The 21,828-nt window shown below is 48.8% G+C and overlaps 1 protein-coding gene and 1 long non-coding RNA gene across 3 annotated transcripts in view; one reads left to right on the plus strand and one right to left on the minus strand.

Moving 5' to 3' along the window:
* Positions 1-1,866: 1,866 nt before the first annotated feature.
* On the minus strand, positions 1,867-4,294 carry LOC137413751 (uncharacterized). Its single transcript, XR_010981744.2, has 2 exons — positions 3,585-4,294; positions 1,867-2,648 (listed from the first exon to the last, which is right to left on the minus strand). It is a non-coding gene; the product is annotated as an uncharacterized LOC137413751 (long non-coding RNA).
* A 342-nt stretch (positions 4,295-4,636) lies between these two features.
* LOC137413750 (uncharacterized) overlaps positions 4,637-21,828 on the plus strand; it is a 50,889-nt gene continuing 33,697 nt past the window's right edge. For both annotated transcript variants that reach the window (XM_068099184.2, XM_078777657.1), the window contains exons 1-2: positions 4,637-4,722; positions 6,574-7,006. In XM_068099184.2, the coding sequence (XP_067955285.2) occupies positions 6,586-7,006 (421 nt within the window). In that variant the 5' untranslated portion in view covers positions 4,637-4,722; positions 6,574-6,585. The remainder of the gene's footprint in view (positions 4,723-6,573; positions 7,007-21,828) is intronic.

A 21,828-nucleotide genomic window follows, 5' to 3' on the forward strand; every position in this document is an offset into this window, starting at 1 on the left:
GGATATTTTAATATGCATTCTTCAATCTCCCCACTCAGCGGGATATCCCTCCCACCCCAATATTTCATTCGACCAATCACATTGTATCCCTCGATCTTAGCTGCCTCCCACCCCAATATTTCATTTGACCAATCCCCACTGCCCTCATCCCTCCCACCTACACTTTGCTCAACCAATCCTACTATTCTCCTCCCCTTTTCTTCATGCGACCAATCCCATCTTCGCTCCTCCTTTTTGACTTGCTCCTCCCAATTCCAGCCAGTAGGGGAAGGCGGGGCAAGTTGAGCATTGGGGTAAGTTGAGCCACCACCTCCCAGCCAGTTATGAATGAGTCAGACTTTGTGGTGGCGCCATCTATAGATGCCCCATTGCATAACTCCAAATTCTGCCATATTGTTTTCTAAATTGAAACAGAAACCAGTGTTGCAGAGGGAAAAATCCAATTTTCAGCCATAAAAGTAAAAAGGTGTAAAACAGGTAAGTTCACGTTTCTTCCATATGCAGCATAGATATAATATGGATATCAGATGACAATTGTTAGTCCAGGTATGTGTCTCCATTCTTGTCATAGACTTTAATACGATGAATGCATAGAATATGTGTGTATGTGGAGACATCTCAGAAAGTTCAGACTGGGGTAAGTTGAGGCAGACCCTACGGGGCAAATCGAGCCATGGCTCAACTTGCCCCGTAGGGTCTGGCTCAACTTGCCAACTCATGTTGGTGGAGATAATAATAATACGTATCACGATCTGATGTTCACCCATTTCCGAAAGCAACAGCAAGAAAGAAAACGAAAGCTGGTCGCAAAAAAGGCAGCACAAAGATTCTGACTGACACCCCAGTACGCCAGGGGCTTGCAGCCCTATCTGAAAATCGCAAACGGAAGCCATCAGCCAAGAAATCAAAGAGATGCTTGTTCAAAGCTAATGGGAAAAAGACATGTCCCCCAAGATCAAAAACCCCTAGTTCCAGTGAGACAGATGGTGATTCAGAAGTTGAGTATGATGACGAATCAGATGTGGACAGTGATATGGATATCATTGAAGGTGACTTTGTAGTTGTCAAATGTGCTGGCAAATCAAGATTTGTGCATTACATTGCTCGGGTTGATGTACTGAATGGAGAGGAATTTCAGTTTGAAGGTGTCTTCCTGCAGAAGGTTGCTGGAAAAGTTGGATCTGACAACCCAGTGTTTGTTCCAAACCCAAAGGATGAAGCAGGATTTGAACTGGAAGACATCGTGCGTAAGCTGCCACAGCCTAAGTGCGTTGGCAGTTCTGCCCGTTGTTCTGGACAGCTTGTGTTCAATTGTGACTTGTCAGTTTGGCAGCTTAATTGACTTTATTTCTGACATGTTTTAGTTTTAGTTCCAGATCCAAATGATGAAGCTGGCATTGATGAGCAAGATATTGTGCCTTAATTGCCACAGTCTGACTGTTGGCCTTTCTGGGTGTATTTGGGACACTTTTGTTTTATTGTGACTTAAAACCTGTGGCAGCTGTTTTCAACTCAATCCAGCTGCCACATTGAATTATAACCATGAACACAAGGTACATGTAAATATTTCGTTTAGTGTTGTAACAAGTACATTAAATATTTTTCAGGCAGACCAATTTTTGTACTTCAGTTATCTTTATTTGGGGCAATGATCAACTATTTGGGATACTTTTTGTTTAATTGTGACTTGAAACTGTGACAGGTGGATTGAGTTGACTTTTCTTACCACAGTTGACAATATTGTTTTTCTATGAGAGTGACTCAATTTGTTCGTAACTGATTACTATAACCATGAACACAAGGTAATCATTTCGTTCAGTGTTGTAGAACTTTACAACATTAAATATTTTTCTGGCAAAACAATGGTTTTCTACTTTAGTTATCTTTATTTGGGGCAATGATCAACTTACCCCTATGTGGTACAACTTACCCCAGAGGTTGGATCAACTTACCCCATCAGGTGGGCAAGTTGAGCCATTTGGCCTCCGTTTTTTCAAAAGTCACAGTGACTTTCAGTGTGGGGATAGAAAGTAAGAACTAGCTACAAAATGTTTCCCAAGGATTAAATTAGAAGGCAAGATACTCATTTGTGCAAGATCATCAGTAAGTTCAGTCCTAACATTCCAAGAACAAAAACTGGCTCAACTTGCCCCACCTTCCCCTATTGTCCAAAATATCCACAACACTATATTGGATTGAACATAAATCTACATCAGCAATAAAACACAAAATACACCAAACAATCACATCCTGGGAGGGTATGCAATCTCTGCTCTTTCTTGTTTGCTTATGCGAGAGCTGAAGGTGTTGCTCTATTTATATGGATTTGGCCAGTGAGAGCTAATCTCCCATATCGAGGAGTTTTTTCCGAGATCCTCTTTGCATCGGTATTCGGAATCCATGAAAATTATCCTCAGAATTTTTATTAAATGATCAAAAGAATCCCCACTCCGCTGGTGCCTTTTTTTCGGGTGGTGTCTGGCAACTCTCTTCGCTTTCTGGGTGGCACATAGTCCTGAAATTTGATGAGCATTTCCTCCAGATCGTCTTGGTCTCCTTCCCCCCCCAAGCGTGAGTTTAGTGGATTTGATGACCTCATTCGCTGTTCCACGGTCCGAGCCATCCTGCTTGACGAGGCTTCATTATACCTGCGGGCATCCCAGACAAGACAAAAAATGACGATTTCTTAAACGACGAAACTCCTCATGGAGATCGAGACAACAAAAGTGAAACTCCAACAACAAAAGATAATGTGTGTGTGTGTGTGTGTGTGTGTGTGTGTGTGTGTGTGTGTGTGTGTGTGTGTGTGTGTGTGTGTGTGTGTGTGTGTGTGTGTGTGTGTGTGTGTGTGTGTGTGTGTGTGTGTGTGTGTGTGTGTGTATGTGTATATATGTGTGTGTGTCTCTTCCATAACTCCGAAGCCATAAAATGTATCAGCCCAAAACTCTGCATGCATCCGAAGGGAACTCCAAGGGGGGGCATGAATGAAAATTAAGTGTTTGGGTAAATAACCAGGTTGAACAAAGTATTTGATGGTTTCCATTCACAGGGATTTGTTGTAGCTGTGTCCAATAAGCTGACTGCTGTCGTAATCGAGGCAACACCGGTCAACGAGCGTATTATGAGGTGTGCACAGGTGTGCACTGTATCAAAGGAAGAGCAACACCTGTCATGATGCAACCAGCATCCTCAATTCAGGAATGAATCCCAGTCCAACATGAACTTGCTAATAACCACCAGGTGGTTGATCAAGGTTTACAAAGCGTGTTACTCCACCAATCCATTTTGAGACTTGTCCTGGTGAAAGTCACTGGTTTTGTTCATGAAACTCGCCTCAGGTTTACTCAAAGGGACCGCCATCTGAAAGGTAACAACAGAGCACCACCCAGACACACCACCACCATAACCTGACACATCAGAGTTGCCCCGTGCTTTACCTCCTGTCATCAAAGAATGGGGGTCCCTGAGGCTTTGCTCCAGTCACATCATCTGGTGAACTGTCGGGTTCATCGTACTTTTACTTGTGTTTTACGGGAGCCGGAGTTCAAATCCTGTCACATACCTCCTTGAAAAAGGTAACCCACCTGCAGGAGGACATCCGCAGACACAGTTGGGCACCAGATATGGATGGCTGTTGGCTCACGTGGAGCTCCTCCGCCCCTTGACGGGTTTTGTTTTTAATCCTGTTGGGTGTCCATATCCATACACCCTCCGAACCAGGACACCTGGTGGGGGAGTCGGTTTAGTCGGTGACAACCTGACCATGAAACAGGTTAGCACAGGTTTACATAGTACCTGCAGCAAGTGACAGGCATGACCTACAGGTTGTTAACTTCACGGACATACACGGCAGTCGACCTGTGCTGGGTTCCTGCCCACGTGGGCATTGGCGGGAATGAATCACGTGACTAGGCAGACAAACGCGCTCTCAGGTTGGATTCGGAACGCCCAGTTCCGCTGTTCTGGCAGAAGTCTCGAATTAACTAAACAGAATTTAATAATTTTAATTAATTCATAATAATATAAATTAATTAATAATTAAACAGAATTTAATAATAATTTAAAACGAATTTAATAATTTAATCAAATCAACAATGAATGGGAATCTCAATGGGAGTTTTCTCCACCAAGAGGAGATGGTGCCACGAGGTTCACCATTTGGTTCAATTCTCTGGGTCGTTCCCTCGGCTCTCCCGAAGGGATCAGACAATCTTACATAAGCTGCGACTCGGACACTGTTCTCTCAACTTCTACCGACATCAGATATGACGTCACCCGACGCCGACGGGGTTGTGTGGCCGGTGTGAGGTTCCCGAGGATTTGGATCATGTTTTCTCTTTCTGCCCTCGGCATGAGGAGCTCAGATCGCGTCGACGTCGACTGCACACTGTCCGTCACGTGGGGATGACGTGGTGATCACGTGATCAGGTCCACCCGATGTATTTCTCGGTCTAACTCAGAAGTATCCTCGATTCTGCAGATCAGTTTTAAGATTTATTAAAGGAACGGAGCAAGTAATATAATTATAAACCTCCAGTATCCATATCCGAGGTATTCAGGGGCGTGGCGTATATAGATCCTCGCGACGACTCTGAAAACACCAACAAATACTCATGAAAAATAGAAGAAGAAGAATTTAAGGACAAAGAACTTCCGGTTGAACTTCTCAACCTCGGACTGGAACTTCCTGTGACGAAGGTTCACGTGGTCTGATCGAAAGAGGTTTGTTCTGAGGTTGTCATTTTATTAATAATACTGAGAAATATCTGTGAAACGTTCATTTAAAGATAAAATAATTTCCTGTTCGTTGATGACGAGAAAGAAGGAAAGTTAAACGAGTTTATATTGAATGTGCGATGAGGTATTTGATTGTTCATTTAATGAGGTGTTTTTCACTCGTTTTGTTTCATTCACCACATTGTTTTATTTCACGTCATCACGAAACTTCCCACAACGATGATTAAACCTCTTTCTTCATTTTAACTACAAATCAGTCACAAAGTGTTTATAATTTATATCTTGTATATCCAATGTGACCTGTAAATGAGGAGGTGTAACTGTAACATTAACAAGGGTACGATGTACAATTTTATGTACAATTATGTATGTACGATGTACCGTAACGATGTACAATTATGTATGTACGATGTACCGTAACGATGTACAATTATGTATGTACGATGTACCGTAACGATGTACAAATATGTATGTACGATGTACCGTAACGATGTACAATTATGTATGTACGATGTACCGTAACGATGTACAATTATGTATGTACGATGTACCGTAACGATGTACAATTATGTATGTACGATGTACCGTAACGATGTACAATTATGTATGTACGATGTACCGTAACGATGTACAATTATGTATGTACGATGTACCGTAACGATGTACAATTATGTATGTACGATGTACCGTAACGATGTACAATTATGTATGTACGATGTACCGTAACGATGTACAATTATGTATGTACGATGTACCGTAACGATGTACAATTATGTATGTACGATGTACCGTAACGATGTACAATTATCTACTTTCCCTCTTCTGGTGGATATTTAACGTTCACAACCTAAATGTCGATGGAAAACCTGATTCGTAATCTCGAAATATCAAAAATGTCCTGTGGGTCTAAACTCTAAAATGTAACATTCCTGGTTTATCTTCCCACTGAGATTCTATCCTTGCTTAAATTGGACTCAAGGAAATTAATCTGGAATTCCAGAACTGCGAGTCCGTGTCTGTGTTTGTCTCTGGCGTGCCGGTCTGTGTCTATCTCTGGCGTGCCGGTCTGTGTCTGTGTCTGTGTCTATCTCTGGCGTACCGGTCTGTGTCTGTCTCTGCCATGCCGGTCTGTGTCTGTCTCTGGCGTGCTGGTCTGTGTCTGTCTCTGGCGTGCCGGTCTGTGTCTGTCTCTGGCGTGCCGGTCTGTGTCTGTCTCTGGCGTGCCGGTCTGTGTCTGTCTCTGGCGTGCCGGTCTGTATCTGTCTCTGCCGTGCGAAGCGTACAACACCCAGCCTTCGATGTAGACGTCTCCCATCCAAGCACAAACCTAGTTTCTGGGATGACAGGATTATGCGTGTTGAACCTGAAAAGTTCAACTTCCAGGAAAGTGGAGACGCTTTGGAACGTGTGTGAGACAATTGCAGTGAGAGGAAAATAAAAAACATGTTTTATATGTCCATGTGTATTAAACAAGAGGAACTACTCTGACCCTGAACGCGACATGATGCTGATGTCGTTTTCGTAAATTATACCAACACATCAACTTCAGATTGGGAGAGCATCCATGTGGTACTCAGATCTTTGAAGACGGATATTTTTGGTCACAAATACCTGGAATTAGATTGGCCGATCCAGCTTGCGCCCTTATTATGGGCTCATCAGGATAACGTTATCCCAAATCAATATTTGTGGTGAACAAGCTGGATACGTTTACCGTTTAACTGGATATGTGATCAAATTGGATAAGATTATGACTCACAAAATATTCCAAACTGTGCAAAGAAAATAACATGTATAACCTTTCTGTGATTAACATGAGCTTTGTATCCCTGGCAGGTCATTCGTGAAATGGAGAGCTTCTTGGAATGGCTCCAATCACAAGGACTGAGAGCAGAAACAGCCCAAGCAGTGATCGATAAGCTTGGAATTGAGAATCACAAGGTTATTCGAGCTTGTACCGAGTCGGATCCATTGCGGGACGAGCTCCTCTCTCTCGCCAAAGAGAAATTTCAATTTGCAATGTATGCTGACTTCTGTAAATTTATGAATTCTTTTTCGAAGCCGCAAGATGTCCAGATTGCAGGTTCTTCTCTTTTGGGAAGCATTTTCGTCAACTTGGAGATTGTTATTCGGGAACTTTCCAGTTTCTGTGAAAAGATTTTCGCATCCCAAAATGTGCAGCTGGACCACGATTCTGGTTTCTGTCGAATCGGGCTCGGTGATTTCTGCAGTCTCCAATTTCAGGATGATGGATCAACACCCAAATCTGGTAGGTGACGTATTTTTATGCCTCCGTCGACCAAGTCAAAGGTCAAAGTCTGTAATATGTCTGTAAAGTGTAACTTGAGAATGGCGAAAGTGATCCAATTTAAACTTGTTACAGACATGCATAATGATGTAAGGATTAACTGATTAGATTTTGGAGTCCTCAGGTCAAAGAACAGAGGTCATGTCAGGTAAAAATGTGATTACTTGAGAACAGCTGAATTGATTTGTAGCAAACTTCGTACAAGTATTATAATGATGTAATAATATGGGCAGATGCATATCGGTCGATGTCGTGATGTCGAAGAGTGTCATTCTAGTTTAAATGTAACGCAGCATGTCAAGAAGTAACCTTTATTGGTTCACGAGTTATCAAACAGAGTGACCACTATATTCGCCATGGGTGTGTGTGTGTGTGTCTGTGTGTCTGTCTGTCTGTCCGCAGCATAACTACCCGATGATATTGTTACAGACACGACTTTGATGTTATGGTGGGCCGAGCGGAATGGCCGCCGTGTCTGCACAAATTACCCGATTATACCCGAACGTTGACTAATCGCGCTACGCTAAATCGATTGAGGAAAAGGACACAACGGCTGGGATAAATGACCTACGACACCAAGGGTACAGTTCTCGGAGGTTATAATTATAATATTGCGGAAGGTTTAGATTACAGGGATGAGAGAGACAGCATAGAAAGGTGGGCACTTAGACACGGTCTTATCTATCCCCAGACAGACCACAGATAAACGGGACAAAGACGGACTCACACAGGGATCGATGGCAAGGGAGGGCAGGTAGTCGATGGCTCAAGGTGCACCTTGGCTCCGGGGCAGAATCCACACGGTCCGGTCCAGAGATGCGGGGAGGTATTGCAGCGCTCGGGGGGGTGGCGTCTTCTCTTCTCCAAGCTCAGGGCGCATCTCACGTCACGTCCGGAAGTCGCTCCGTATATATCCGGCGGGGAGTGACACGCCCTCGGCTCGTTAGCTCCGCCCCAGATGGAATCGGCCCGTTGCTTCTTATTGGGTGCGGGGGGGGTTACCGGGGCTCCGCCCTTGATGAGGAGCTGACAGGCAGCCCCTTCGTGGTAACCCCGTCGGCGCACATGGGCAATGGCGGCTAACCGAGCCGGAGTGAGGACGCACACTCCCCGCGCCGTCGCCGCGCCGCCTCAAAAGCATCTAAAGGTGGTTTTTATAGTCAGTCTGTCAGTCCATCACGCAAAGAACAGTTTACCGGACTTTTTTTTCTAAATGCTTAATGCTAATGATTTCAAACTTGGCACATGGTTTCCTCATGATAAGTTACAGATCAAGTTCGAACTTCACGACGTTTCGATCATTTTTGACAAAGATATGGCATTTTGAACTTTGGGAATTCTGATAATTCTGATGATCCTTAACTCAGTGCCATTTTAAGTTTTAATTTCCTTTAAAAAAGATTTTCTCTGCAATAATAGGACCGATTAAGATCAAATTTTCACCGGCAGGGGGGACTCGGTCTGAAGAATATTTTAATGGTAATTATGACGTCACAGGTCACGTGGTTTTCCTGCCATATTGGTTTTCGTGAAAACACGAAAACCCCTTTTTCTCTGCAACGGCTGAACAGATAGAGGCCAAACTTTGCAGGCAGAATCGCATACCCATGACGAACGAAAAAGTCAGCGAGCATGACGTCATGCGTCACATTGTTTCAGAGTTATGACGTTTTTAAGCATGAACCTTTAAAACCGAGCTCCTCCGTCATTTTTGAGCCAATCGAGGGAAAACTTCACATCTGTTCAGCATGTCAGTCTACTAAAATGTCCTTTTGGAATTTGCGATAGGGCACGTGGTTTGGCAGATATCGTTAATCAAACGAAAATATTTTAAAAATGGATATCTCTTGTTTATTCTGGAGTTCTCCTCAAGCTGCACCGCCATCAGCCATCAGCAAGCCATCAGCCATCAAGCCATCAGCCTCGTCTGCGAACGTCAAAAGCACGACACAGCGGCGCTTTCGGGAGGGGCGGAGCCAAGCCGAGCAACATATTTACAGTCACATGAAAAAGTAAGTACACCCCATGTAAAGTTTTGACTTTTTCAACATATTTCACCATACAGCTATTTGATCTTCATTTCAACACTATTGATAGATAAAGGTGATATAATATAACAAATATCATGAAACATTTACATTTTGAAGTCCATTGTGTAATTTAAATAAACATAAATGCAAATTTCGCATGTGGAAAAAGTAAGTACACCCTTGGCTCTAATAGGTGGTATTGCCCCCTTTGGCAGAAACAACCTCAAGTAGGCGTTTCTTATAACTGTCTACCAGTCTCTGACAACCTTAAAACGATCATTCATTCATATTCAGTCTCTGACATCGACTGGGAGAAATTTTTGCCCACTCCTCCATGCAGAATTCTTTCAGCTGTGCGATGTTTGAGGGGTTTCTTGCATGCACAGCTCGTTTCGAATCCCCCCACAACATCTCGATGGGATTTAGATCCGGGCTTTGACTTGGCCATTCCAGAACCCTCCATTTCTTTCTTTTCAACCATTCCTTGATGGATTTACTGGTATGTTTAGGGTCATTGTCATGTTGCAAGGTCCACCTTCAGTTGAGCTTCAACTTTCCGACAGATGGCCTCACATTATCCACAAGCACCCTCTGGTACAATGAAGAATTCATCGTGGATTATATGATGGTGAGCTGCCCAGGCCCTGATGCAGCAAAGCTGCCCCAAACCATAATATTTCCACCACCATGCTTTGCAGTTGGTATCAGGTTCTTGTGGTCAAATGCTGTCTTTGGTTTTCGCCAAACATGTCTTCTGATACTGTGGCCAAATAGCGCGACCTTTGACTCATCTGTCCAGAGCACATTGTTCCAGAAGTGCTGGTCTTTGCCTGGGTGTTCATTGGCAAACTTTATTCTTGCCCTGATGTTCTTTCTGGACAGCAAAGGTTTCCTCCTGGCACACCTCCCATGTAGATCAAATTTGTGCAGCCTCTTTCTAATGGTAGACTCATGCACTTTGACATCAACAGTGGCAAGAGCTACCTGTCGGTCCTGTGATGACATTCTGGGGTTCTGAGAGACTTCTTTCAGCATCTTGCGGTCTGCTCTCGGGCTGAACTTTCTGGGGCGGCCTGGCCTGAACAAGTTGGCAGTTGTTTGCAATCTTCTCCACTTGTAGATGATCTTCCGGACAGTCGAATGATTGATTTCAACTTGTTTGGAGATCTTTTTTAATCCCTTCCCAGACTCGTAGGCATCTATAACCTTCTTTCTGAAAGCCTCAGAGAGCTCTTTTGATCTCGGCATGGTGACGCCACACACTTCAACAACAAAGAGCAAACCAAACTAAATGTCTGAGGTTTAAATAAGACAGGTTACTCCAAGATCGTCTCTAACGATGTTCTAATCATTTGCACCTGAGCTGGTGCACCTGATTCTAATTTTAGGTATTTGAAGTAGTGATAAATGTAGGGGTGTACTTACTTTTTCCACATGTGAAATTTGCGTTTATGTTTATTTAAATTATACAATGGACTACAAAATGTAAATGTTTCATGATATTTGTTATATTATATTGTGGCGGACACGAAAGCTCACTGGCGTGATGGCAGAATTCCCGCGCACCAAGTGGGCGTCGGCCACGCCCGAGGGGTAGGCGTGGCCTCGGGATATACACGGGGCTCACAGCCCCGAGCTCCTCAGTGCTACAGTAGGGCTCTTTCAATAAAGACTCTTTTGATTTACCGTGTTGTCCGCTTCCTCCTTGGTAAGCAAGTAGCGCGCGGAGCACCGCGCTTCATTTGGTGACCTCGACGTTGGCTCAGCCGTCGCTGACCATCCGAACATGCCATATCAATGGCAATCAACGCGGTCAAGCTCCCTGAGTTCTGGGAGGCCCAAGCCGAGCTCTGGTTCGTGCAAGCCGAAGCTCAGTTTCAGCTTCGGCGCATCACGGGCGACGCGACGCGATACTACCTCGTCGTCGCCGCCTTCGGGCCCGGCACAGCCGCCCGGGTCGTGTCTGCCGGATGCCGGACCCGCTGGACGACCACAGGTACGAGGCGATCAAGCGTCTCCTCCTCGCCACGTTTGGCCTCACGGTGGACGCACGGGCCGACCGCCTCCTGGACCTCCCCGAGCTCGGCGACACGCGACCGTCGGTCCGAATGGACCATATGTTGTCGCTGCTGGGCGACGAAACCCCAGATTTTCTATTCCGAGCGCTATTTTGACGCCAGTTGCCGGCACGAGTACGCCTCGCGTTGGCCGGTTCCATGATAACGGAACCCCGAGCTCTCGCTGCCGAGGCCGACAAGTTCTTCGCGGCTTTAGACATGCGGGTGACTTTCGGTGCGGCCGTCGCGGCTCCCGGGGCTGCAGCGGCTGCGGCTGCGCGCCCCTACTCCGAGCCCGAAACTGCTGCGGGTGACCACCCCTACTACGCGACGCACCGCGTGGCCGCTGAACCTCCTGCGGGTGACCACCCCTACTACACGACGCACCGCGTGGCCGCGGAACCTCCTGCGGGTGACCACCCCTACTCCGAGGGGTGCCTCGTGGCGGCCGCCACGCCACGCCCACCTCCGCCGCCGCGGAAAAAACCGCAAGCCTGCTGCCGGTTTCACACCAAGTTCGGCCACGAGGCTCGGCAGTGTCGCCCGCCGTGCTCATTCGGCAGGTCGGGAAACGCCCGGGCCGGCCCTCGGTCGTGGCACTGAGCGCCGGCCGTTCAAACAGCCTACTGTTCATAACGGACACCTTGTCCGGGCGCCGTTACCTGTGCGACACGGGAGCGCAGGTGAGTGTCGTTCCCGCCGGTACGTCCGACAAGCAAACCGCGGGCTGGGGCCCCGCGCTGCTTGCTGCCAACGGTACGTCCATACGCACATACGGAAAACGCTGCCTCTCTCTGCGGTTCGGAGGGCAGGTTTTCCGGTGGTCGTTCGTCACTGCCGACGTGCGCATGGCACTGCTTGGCACGGACTTCCTGTGTGCAAATGGGCTGTTGGTGGACGTAAAGCACAGAAGGCTCGTCCAGGCCGAGATGTTCAGCTCGCTCGCTTGCGCGCTGCCCGGCTCGCCGAGCGGCTTGCTGAGCGGTTCGGTTCCGGCCAGGTTGATCTGTACGCTTCCGGCAGTGGACGAATTCACCCACCTCCTCGCCGGCTTCCCGGCCCTCACGCGGCCCACCTTCTCAGCGGGGGCCGTGAAGCATGGGGTGGAACACCACATCCCCACCGCCGGGCCACCGGTCTACGCCCGGGCACGCCGCCTCGAGCCGACGAAGCTCGCTGTAGCTAAAGCGGAGTTCGCTATGCTGGAGCGGCTCGGCATCGTGCGGCGCTCCGAGAGTGTTTGGGCGTCGCCGCTCCACATCGTGCCAAAGCCCGGCGGGGGATGGCGACCGTGCGGGGACTACCGGCGCCTCAACGACGCCACCACCCCCGACCGCTACCCCGTCCCCCACATTCAGGACTTCACCCGGTTGGCGGGCATGTCCTTCTTTTCAAAGGTGGACCTCATACGCGGCTACCATCAGGTCCCCGTCAGGCCGGAGGACATCCCGAAGACGGCCGTCATCACGCCATTCGGACTTTTCGAATTTCTTTGGATGCCCTTCGGGTTGAAGAATGCGGCTCAGGCGTTCCAGCGACTAATGGACAGCGTCTTGCGCGACTTGGATTTCGTGTATGTCTACCTGGACGACATCCTCGTCACCAGCGCGTCCCGCGAAGAGCACCTCCACCATCTCCGCACGCTCTTCGAACGCCTGGGCCAGCATGGCCTCATCGTGAACCCTGCCAAGTGCCGGTTCGGCGTCGCCGACATCGACTTTTTGGGGCACTGCGTCACCAGGCACGGGGCCGTCCCCCTACCGGCCAAGGTGGAGGCGGTGAAGGGGTTTCCGCGCCCCCGCACGATCAAGGGGCTCCAGGAGTTCCTGGGCATGGTAAACTTTTACCATCGGTTCCTGCCCCGCATCGCCCAGCTCCTGCGCCCCCTGCACGAGGCCCTCTGAGGGAAGCCGGGCAAAGGTGACGTTACCTGGACCGAGCAGATGGACGCGGCGTTCGCGGGCGCGAAGCTCGCCTTGGCTAACGCCACCATGCTCGCGCACCTGGCGCCCCGATGCACCGATCGCCCTCACCACCGACGCCTCGGACTACGCGGTGGGCGCGGTGCACGAGCAATGGGTGCGTGGTGCCTGGCAACCGCTGGCGTTCTTCAGCCGGCAGCTTCGCCCCCGCCCGAACGCCGTTATAGTACCTTCGACCGCGAGTTGCTCGGGCTTCACTTGGCGGTCAGGCACTTCCGCCATCTGCTCGAGGGCCGTGCGTTCACGGCCTTCGTCGACCATAAGCCACTGGTCTTCGCGATGGGCAAGGTCACCGAGCCGTGGCCAGCCCGGCAGCAGCGTCACCTCTCGGCCGTGTCCGAATATACGACGGACATCTGGCACGTCACGGGGAAGGACAACCCGGTGGCGGATTGCCTTTCCCGGTCCGTCGCCCACGCAGTCCACCTCGGCATCAACAATGCCCGGATGGCGGCGGACCAGGCCGCCGACCGCGGCGTCCAGGCCTTGCGGACCACCGTCATGGGCCTCCGCGTCACCGAGGTGCCGTTCGACGGCGCGGGCACGGCCCTCTTGTGCGACGTCTCCCTCGGGCGGCCTCGCCCCATCGTGCCCGCGGGCTGGCAGCTCCAGGTTTTTGACGCCATCCACGGTCTGTCCCACCCGGGCACGAAGGCCTCCCAGAGGCTGGTCGCCGACAAGTTTGTCTGGCATGGCCTCCGGAAGGCCGTCCGCGGCTGGACCAGGACGTGCCTCGTGTGCCAGCGCGCGAAGGTGCACCGACACACCCAGGCCCCATTGGCCCCGTTTACGGTGCCGGAACGTAGGTTCGACCACGTTCACGTGGACCTGGTGGGACCTCTGCCCCCCTCGCAGGGTTTCACCCATGTCCTCACAATGGTGGACCGCACCACCCGGTGGCCGGAGGCCGTGCCTTTGGCGGCGGCGGACGTCGCGCAGGCGTTCATCGCCACCTGGGTCGCCCGGTTCGGCCCCCCCTCGGACATCTCGTCCGACCGCGGCCCCTAGTTCACCTCGGAGCTCTGGGGGGCGGTCGCGCGGGGGCTCGGGGTCCAGCTGCACAGAACCACGGCCTACCACCCCCAGGCCAACGGCCTGTGCGAGCGCTTCCACCGCTCCTTGAAGGCCGCGCTCCGGGCCACCCTCCGCGACGGCGGCTGGGTCGACAGGCTCCCCTGGGTCCTGCTGGGCCTCCAGACGGCGCCCAAGGACGACCTGCGCGCATCCGCGGCGGAGTTGGTCTTCGGACAACCGCTGCGGGTGCCGGGCGAGTTCCTCCCCGACCCCACGGCACCATGGTCCGCGGCGCAGGAGCGCTCCGTGCTGCAGGAGACAGCCCGGAGGTTCGCCCCGGTGCCGACGGCGCACCACGGGCACCCACCTACGCACGTCGCCACGGAGCTTCACACCGCGGAGTACGTCTTCGTCCGGCACGACGCCCACCGGACACCACTGCGGCCCCCGTACGATGGGCCTTTCCGCGTGCTGGAGACCGGGGTGAAACATTTCACCTTGGACATCGGCGGTACTCCCGACCGCGTCTCAGTGGATCGCCTCAAGCCGGCCCACCTCGACATGGACCACCCACCGCCGGTGGCTCGGCCCCCGCGTCGGGGCCGCCCCCCTGCAGGCGGACCCCCGGCACCGCCCAGCCCCGCCGGCATGCCGCCCCCCGGTCCTGCACCCATCCCGGGTGCAGCCGGAGGCATCCCAGCTGGCATCCCTGCACCCCGGACGCCGCCAGTCGCCAGAGGGCGCTTCGGCCGGGTCATCCGTTTGCCCCGCAAACTGGCCCTCCAGGTGCGCGGGAATTCTGGGGGGGGCGCGTGTGGCGGACACGAAAGCTCACTGGCGTGATGGCATCATTCCGCGCACCAAGTGGGCGTCGGCCACGCCCGTGGGGTAGGCGTGGCCTCGGGATATACATGGGGCTCGCAGCCCCGAGCTCCTCAGTGCTACAGTAGGGCTCTTTCAATAAAGACTCTTTTGATTTACCGCGTTGTCCGCTTCCTCCTTGGTAAGCAAGTAGCGCGCGTAGCACCGCGCTTCAATATCACCTTTATCTATCAATAGTGTTGAAATTAAGATCAAATAGCTGTATGTTGAAATATGTTGAAAAAGTCAAAACTTTACATGGGGTGTACTTACTTTTTCAAGTGACTGTATACACATCGATCATTGATCGTGAACCGGAAAATATAATAAATTATTATTGATATTTAGCGACTCGAAAGGTTCTTTATCAACAACGTATTTTCTCGTGCTACAGGTGACCTGTCTGCAAGGTGTATAAATCGAAGTCCCAAGAGCGAATCACAGGTGAGCCCGTCCTGAGCTAATTAGCGATTGGGAACGATTCAGAACCTGTGGGTAAATAACCCTTGGTAATTTCCCCAACAGACGACAGACTGCCGGGAGGGGACGTGTATTGCAGCGCAATACTCAGAATGCTTGTTTTCTATCATTTCAATGTCATTGACCTTCGTTTTGACATTTGAAGGTCACAAAGGTCAAATTTTCAAAGTTGTCGGAATCAAACCGAATTTTCGAAATAAACCGAAGAATACCGCTCGCTCGTGAACCATCGTCGTCTCCTGACTTGTGTTCTGATTTTTTTTTTTTTTTTTTTTTACCTCTGCAACCAAAGGTGTACGGAGGTTATGTTTTCACCCCTGTCTCTGTTTGTTTCTTGTCAAACAAACATTTTTTGACAAGTATATTGATCACTCCGGTTTGTGCGTTTGTCTGTCCGCTCACGTACAAACACACAAACCGGAGTGATCAACATACTTGTCAAAAAATGTTTTTTTGACAAGAAACAAACAGACACAATTTTAAATCGTTCTTCACGAAACTTCACCAAATGGTAGAGTTGGTGCTCTAACAGAAACCGATTTATTTTTGAGGTCGAAGGTCAAAAGTCAACAAAGGCCAAAGATCAACCACTTTTTTTCAAATTTCTAAAGTCCTCAATTGTCATCTGATTGACTTGAAATTTGAATGGGATATGCACATCAGCTGACTGAATTCAACCTCCATCTATTTTCAAGGTCAACATCAGGCAAAGGTCAACAACCTTTACAAACCTCTAAAATCTTCAATTTTCATCTGATTTACTTGAATTTGCATGGCATTTTCATGTCAGCTTGCTGAATTCAACCACCAACTATTTTTGAAATCTGTGTCGGCCAAAATGTCAAAATAGGCCAGATTTCTAAAATTTTCAATTTTCATCCGAATTAACGTAAAATTTGAAGTCTATTCACATATCAGGTCACTGAATTCAACCACCAATTATTTTTGAGGTCAAAAAGATACTCCACTGAATGCCATTCCATTTTATTATATTGTATTATTAGAGACATGCACACACAACAGGCATTTTAAGGCCATTTTCCCTGCTGTAGTAGGGGTTAGCCTTTCGAGCCCCATGACAATCTTCTCCAACAGTTGTTGTGGAGAGGATTCTTGAGAAAGTATATGGAGGGTTTTCCAGACGGTGCTTTCGGAGAGACATGGTGAGGGTGTGAGATTTGTCATGATTGAACGACATGCGAGAGGATTTTCCAGAGCATCGGAAAGATCATTAATTCAGATCAGAAAAAGCACAGGGCCCAGAACACTGCCTTGAGGAATAGAAGGGGAACAAACACCAGAAACAGATTTGACCATACGACTGCAGGATTTGGAGGAAGGTGACAGGTTTGAGAGTTCAGTCTTGAGAGTAGAGAGCCGGATACTTTGTTATCTTTTGCCAAGTGTCACTCTATGATTGATTTTTCGCTCATATGATTCATTTTTCACTCTGCGAATGATTGTTTGTTTGTCTGAACAAGATATCTGAAAAAATTGTGGACGGATTTGGACGACATTTGACAGAGAGGCAGCGTTATGTGACAAGGATGAAATGATTAGATTTTGGGGAGATCCGAATCCGGATCCGGCTTGTAGAATTTTAAAAGTGATTCTTCACCATTTGAAGATGGGGCCAAAACCGATATACAGCACGATATCTCAAAATGTTATGGACGGATTTGGACTAAACTTGGTGGACAGGTTGGGTGTGTGACAAGGACGAATCGATTCGATTTGGGTGAAGATCTGAATATGGTTTCGGATAAGAGAAATATATTCTTTTTAAGTGATTCTTCACTCTTGAGAGATCAGGTGAAAAGCGATATTTGAAAATATTTTAAACATGATATTTTAAAAAGTTGTGGATGAGTCATGGCAAAACTTGGGGGATGAGTTGTTTTGGTAACAAGAACAAACCGATTGGATTTTCGTTCATGTCCGAATCCAGATCCAGCCTATCAGTGGGACACAAAACATAAACTGTTCAGCCTGGCGGACGTGCATTGCATTCAGAAAGTATTCAGACCCCTTCACTTTTTCACATTTTGTTATGTTGCAGCCTTATGCTGAAATCGTTTAAATTCATTTTTTTCCCTCATAAATCTACACTCAATACCTCAGAATCACAAAGAGAAAACAGGATTTTAGAAAGTTTTGCAAATTTATTAAAAAGAAAAAACTGAAATATCACATTGACATAAGTATTCAGACCCTTTGTGATGACACTTGAAATTTAGCTCAGGTGCCTCCCATTTCTCTTGATCATCTTTGAGATGTTTCTACACCTTGATTGGAGTCAACCTGTGGTAAATTCAATTGATTGGACATGATTTGGAAAGGCACACACCTGTCTATATACGGTCTCATAGCTGGCAATGCATATCGGAGCAAAAACCAAGCCATGAGGTCGAAGGAACTGCCTGCAGAGCTCAGAGACAGGATTGTGTCGAGGCACAGATCTGGGGAAGCCTCCAAAAAAAATTCTGCTGCATTGAAGGTTCCTAAGAGCACAGTGGCCTCCATAATTCTTAAATGGAAGAAGTTGGGAACAACGAGGACTCTTCCTCGAGCTGGCCGCCCGGCCAAACTGAGCAATCGGGGGAGAAGGGCCTTGGTAAGAGAGGTGACCAAGAACCCGATGGTCACTCTGGCTGAGCTCCAGAGATCCTGTGTGGAGATGGGAGAAACTTCCAGAAGGACAACCATCACTGCAACACTCCACCGATCTGGGCTTTATGGCAGAGTGGCCAGACGGAAGCCTCTCCTCAGTGAAAGACACATGAAAGCCCGCTTGGAGTTTGCAAAAAAGCACCGAAAGGACTCTCAAACTGTGAGAAACAAGATTCTGTGGTCTGATGAAACCAAGATTGAACTGTTTGGCCTCAATGCTAAGCATCATGTCTGGAGGAACCAGGCACTGCTCATCACCTGCCCAATACCATCCCAACGGTGAAGCATGGTGGTGGCAGCATCATGCTGTGGGGGTGTTTTTCAGCAGCAGGGACTGGGGGACTGGTCAGGTTTGAGGGAACAATGAACGGAGCAAAGTACAGAGATATCCTTAATGAAAACCTGAAACAGAGCGCTCAGGACCTCAGACTGGGCCGAAGGTTCACCTTCCAACAGGACAATGACCCGAAGCACACAGCCAAGACAACGCAGAAGTGGCTTCGGGACAACTCTGTGAAGGTCATTGAGTGGCCCAGCCAGAGCCTTGACTTGAACCCAATCGAACATCTCTGAAGAGACCTGAAAATGGCTGTCCACCAACGGTCCCCATCCAACGTGACAGAGCTTGAGAGGATCTGCAGAGAAGAATGGCAGAAAATCCCGCGACTCATTTGGACTGACATCTGTCAATTTCCCGACCCGGATCTCAGTTAACGGTATCTCTTCTTGACTTGGTTATGACTAACTTCTCTGCAAATGTCTGCTGTTCTTCTTCTCCAATCAGTTCATATGATCATATGCTTGTTAAAGTGGACATCTCTGGGCCATATTCAGAGAGCCTCCTCATCACTGATGTCTAGCATTTCACTCAGGCCGACTGGCGAGGTTTTCACCAGCCACCGAACATCTTTTTTCTTTTCTTTTTTTTCTTCTTTTTTTGCACACAGAATCGAGGCTCGTGAAAGAGCTAACATTTATCACACAAACAAACCAAACAGACAAACAAGCAAAGTATATAAAAAGGGGAGCGGTAGACAAGATGGGGAGAGAAGGGGAAGCACATAAACACAACATTTGAGAGCAGAGACATCGGGAATGTGTGGGTGGGAGAGGGCTTGGGGGGGAGGCGGCGTGGGAAGGGGGGGTGGGGGGAGGGGTGGGAGAAGTATAAACACCAGGACACCAAGGACTTCCAGGAAAGAAGTTGGTATTTCAAAAAAGTGGATTTGGGGTGAAATTAGCGGGGGTAGAAAAGATCAAGGTTTTGGATGGGGGAAGATGAGAGTTGGTGGTGAACAGCTGTTTCAAAGACCTGGAGGGAGGAGTGGGATTGAAGAGTGAGGGAGTTTGTTCCAGAGGCAGGAGAAAAGAGGAATGAAGGAGAGAAGGTGAGCAGAGAGTCTTGATTTTGGCAGTTTAACCACAAGAGGGTTGCAGGCAGATCTTGTGCGACCTGTCGGAATATTTGGGGGACAGAGCCCAGAGAGAGCTGGGGGAGCAAGGCCAGAGAGGAGTCGGTAGAAGACAGAAAGACCACCATCCTGCCTGCAGTGAGTAAATGAAAGGCCCTCGGAGGTCGCTTCATCGCGGGAGATTCCAACGATTCTGAACGCTTTGGTTTCAACAGCGTGAAGACGAGCTTGGTGTGAGGCAGGAGCACCAGCCCAGAGGGGAGAGCAGTATTCCATTGAGCTGTGGATGAAAGCCTTGTATGTGGTGAGGAGCTCAGGTGTGCCAAGGAAGGACTTCGCACGACGGAGGATGCCCAGTCGGCGGCTGGCTTTGGAGGCCAGATTTGAAATGTGGTTTTCCCAGGAAAGATCATGGCAGATAGTGAGACCCAAAAGCTTGAGTGACAGAACTTCTCGGAGAGGATTATTCAGAAAGTGGATGGGAGGGTTGTCCAGTCGGTCTTTTCGGAGAGACATGGTAAGAGTGTGCGATTTGTCAGGATTGAAAGGCATGTTCCACTTGTTTGCCCAGTCTGTGATTTTGTCCAGGTCTGCAGAGATTGAGGAGGCCGCAGACGGCCGATCTGAGGGATGAGGATTGGAGTGGAAGAGAGTGGAGTCATCAGCAAAGAGATAGAGAGGTTTTCAAGAGAGTCGGAGAGATCATTGATACAACAACAACAACATGCATTTTAAAGGCCATTTTCCCTACTAGAGCGGGGGTTAGCCTTGCGGTCCCCATGACAATCTTCTCCATTTTGCCCTATTTTCTGCATCTCTCCTTGTTAAACCCCTTGCCCGCATTTCTTCTTCCACCATCTTTAGCCAAGTCTTTCTCGGTCTTCCCCGTCCTCTACTTCCCTCTACATTCATTTCCATCACTCTTCTCAACCAGTCACTTTCATCCTTCCTCAACACGTGACCAAACCATCTCAACCTGTTCCTCTTCACAGCATCAATCACAGGCTCTATTCCCATCATCTTTCGCAATTCATCATTTGTCTTCCTCTCTCTCAACGATACTCCGCACATCCGTCGAACCATTCGCATTTCCACCCTTTCCAACCTTCGTTGCTGCTCTACGTTCATTACCCAAGTCTCGCTCCCATAAATCATAACAATTCTCACACATGCAGCATACACCTTTCCCTTCAGCTTCAACGACACTCCCCTCATCATCAGCACGCCACTCAGTTCCCGAAACTTCTTCCATGCACATCTCACTCTAGCAACTGTTGCCGAGTCTGATCCACCTTCTCCATTCAGCATGTCTCGGAGGTAGCAAAATGTTTTCACACCTTCCAGCTTCACGCCGTCTCCAAGATCCAACTCAACATTTGCTCCATCTGTAGCTCCCTCTGTGCACACCTTACATTTGAATGTAGCTGCCACACTGGTTAATGACCCTGTCAGACCACTACATTTTTGATGAACCCACTCAGCGCACATTGTACATTGAATGGAGTTCACTCCGACACCCTTCCGACACACAGCACAGGGCCACTTCCCAGTTCTTTCCACCTTACCACATGCTTTACCACTTGCCATCACCTTCGTCTTTCCGATATTCACCTTCAGACCTTTTGTCTCCATACATTCCTTCCACTTGTTCATCTTTTCCTTCAGTTCATCCATACTTTCCGCAATCAACACCAGATCATCTGCATACAACAACTCCCATGGTAAACCCTCCTTTACGTTCTGAGCCAGCACTTCCATCACAGCTACAAATAGTCGTGGACTTAGTACCGACCCCTGATGCACTCCCACCTTCACCTCAAACTCACCACTGTTCCCATTCTTCGTCCTTTCAGCTGTGCGCGCTCTTTTGTACATTGCCATCACTACTCTGATCAACCATTCCTCCACTCCTAACTTCCTCAATGCCCATGTCAATACTTTGCGTGGAACCCTATCGAATGCTTTCTCCAGATCAACAAACTCAAGAAACAACTTCTTCCTCTTCTCCATGTACTTCTCCTGCAACTGCCTCACAATGAAAATCACGTCTGTCGTTCCTCTTCCTGGCATGAATCAAAACTGCATTTCGTCGATCTTCACTTTCTTCCTTATCCTCCTCTCCAACACCCTTTCCAATACCTTCATTCCATGCTCCAATAACTTTATCGCTCGGTACGAGCCACACCAGAGGGTCCCCTTTCCCCTTGTATAGAGGGATGAGGGTACTCGGTTCCCAATCCACTGGAATGCGGCCATCTTTCACCACGAGATTACAGA

Source organism: Myxine glutinosa, chromosome 5, assembly GCF_964187855.1.
Source record: "Myxine glutinosa chromosome 5, kmMyxGlut1.1, whole genome shotgun sequence".
In the NCBI taxonomy this organism is placed as follows: Eukaryota; Metazoa; Chordata; class Myxini; order Myxiniformes; family Myxinidae; genus Myxine; species Myxine glutinosa.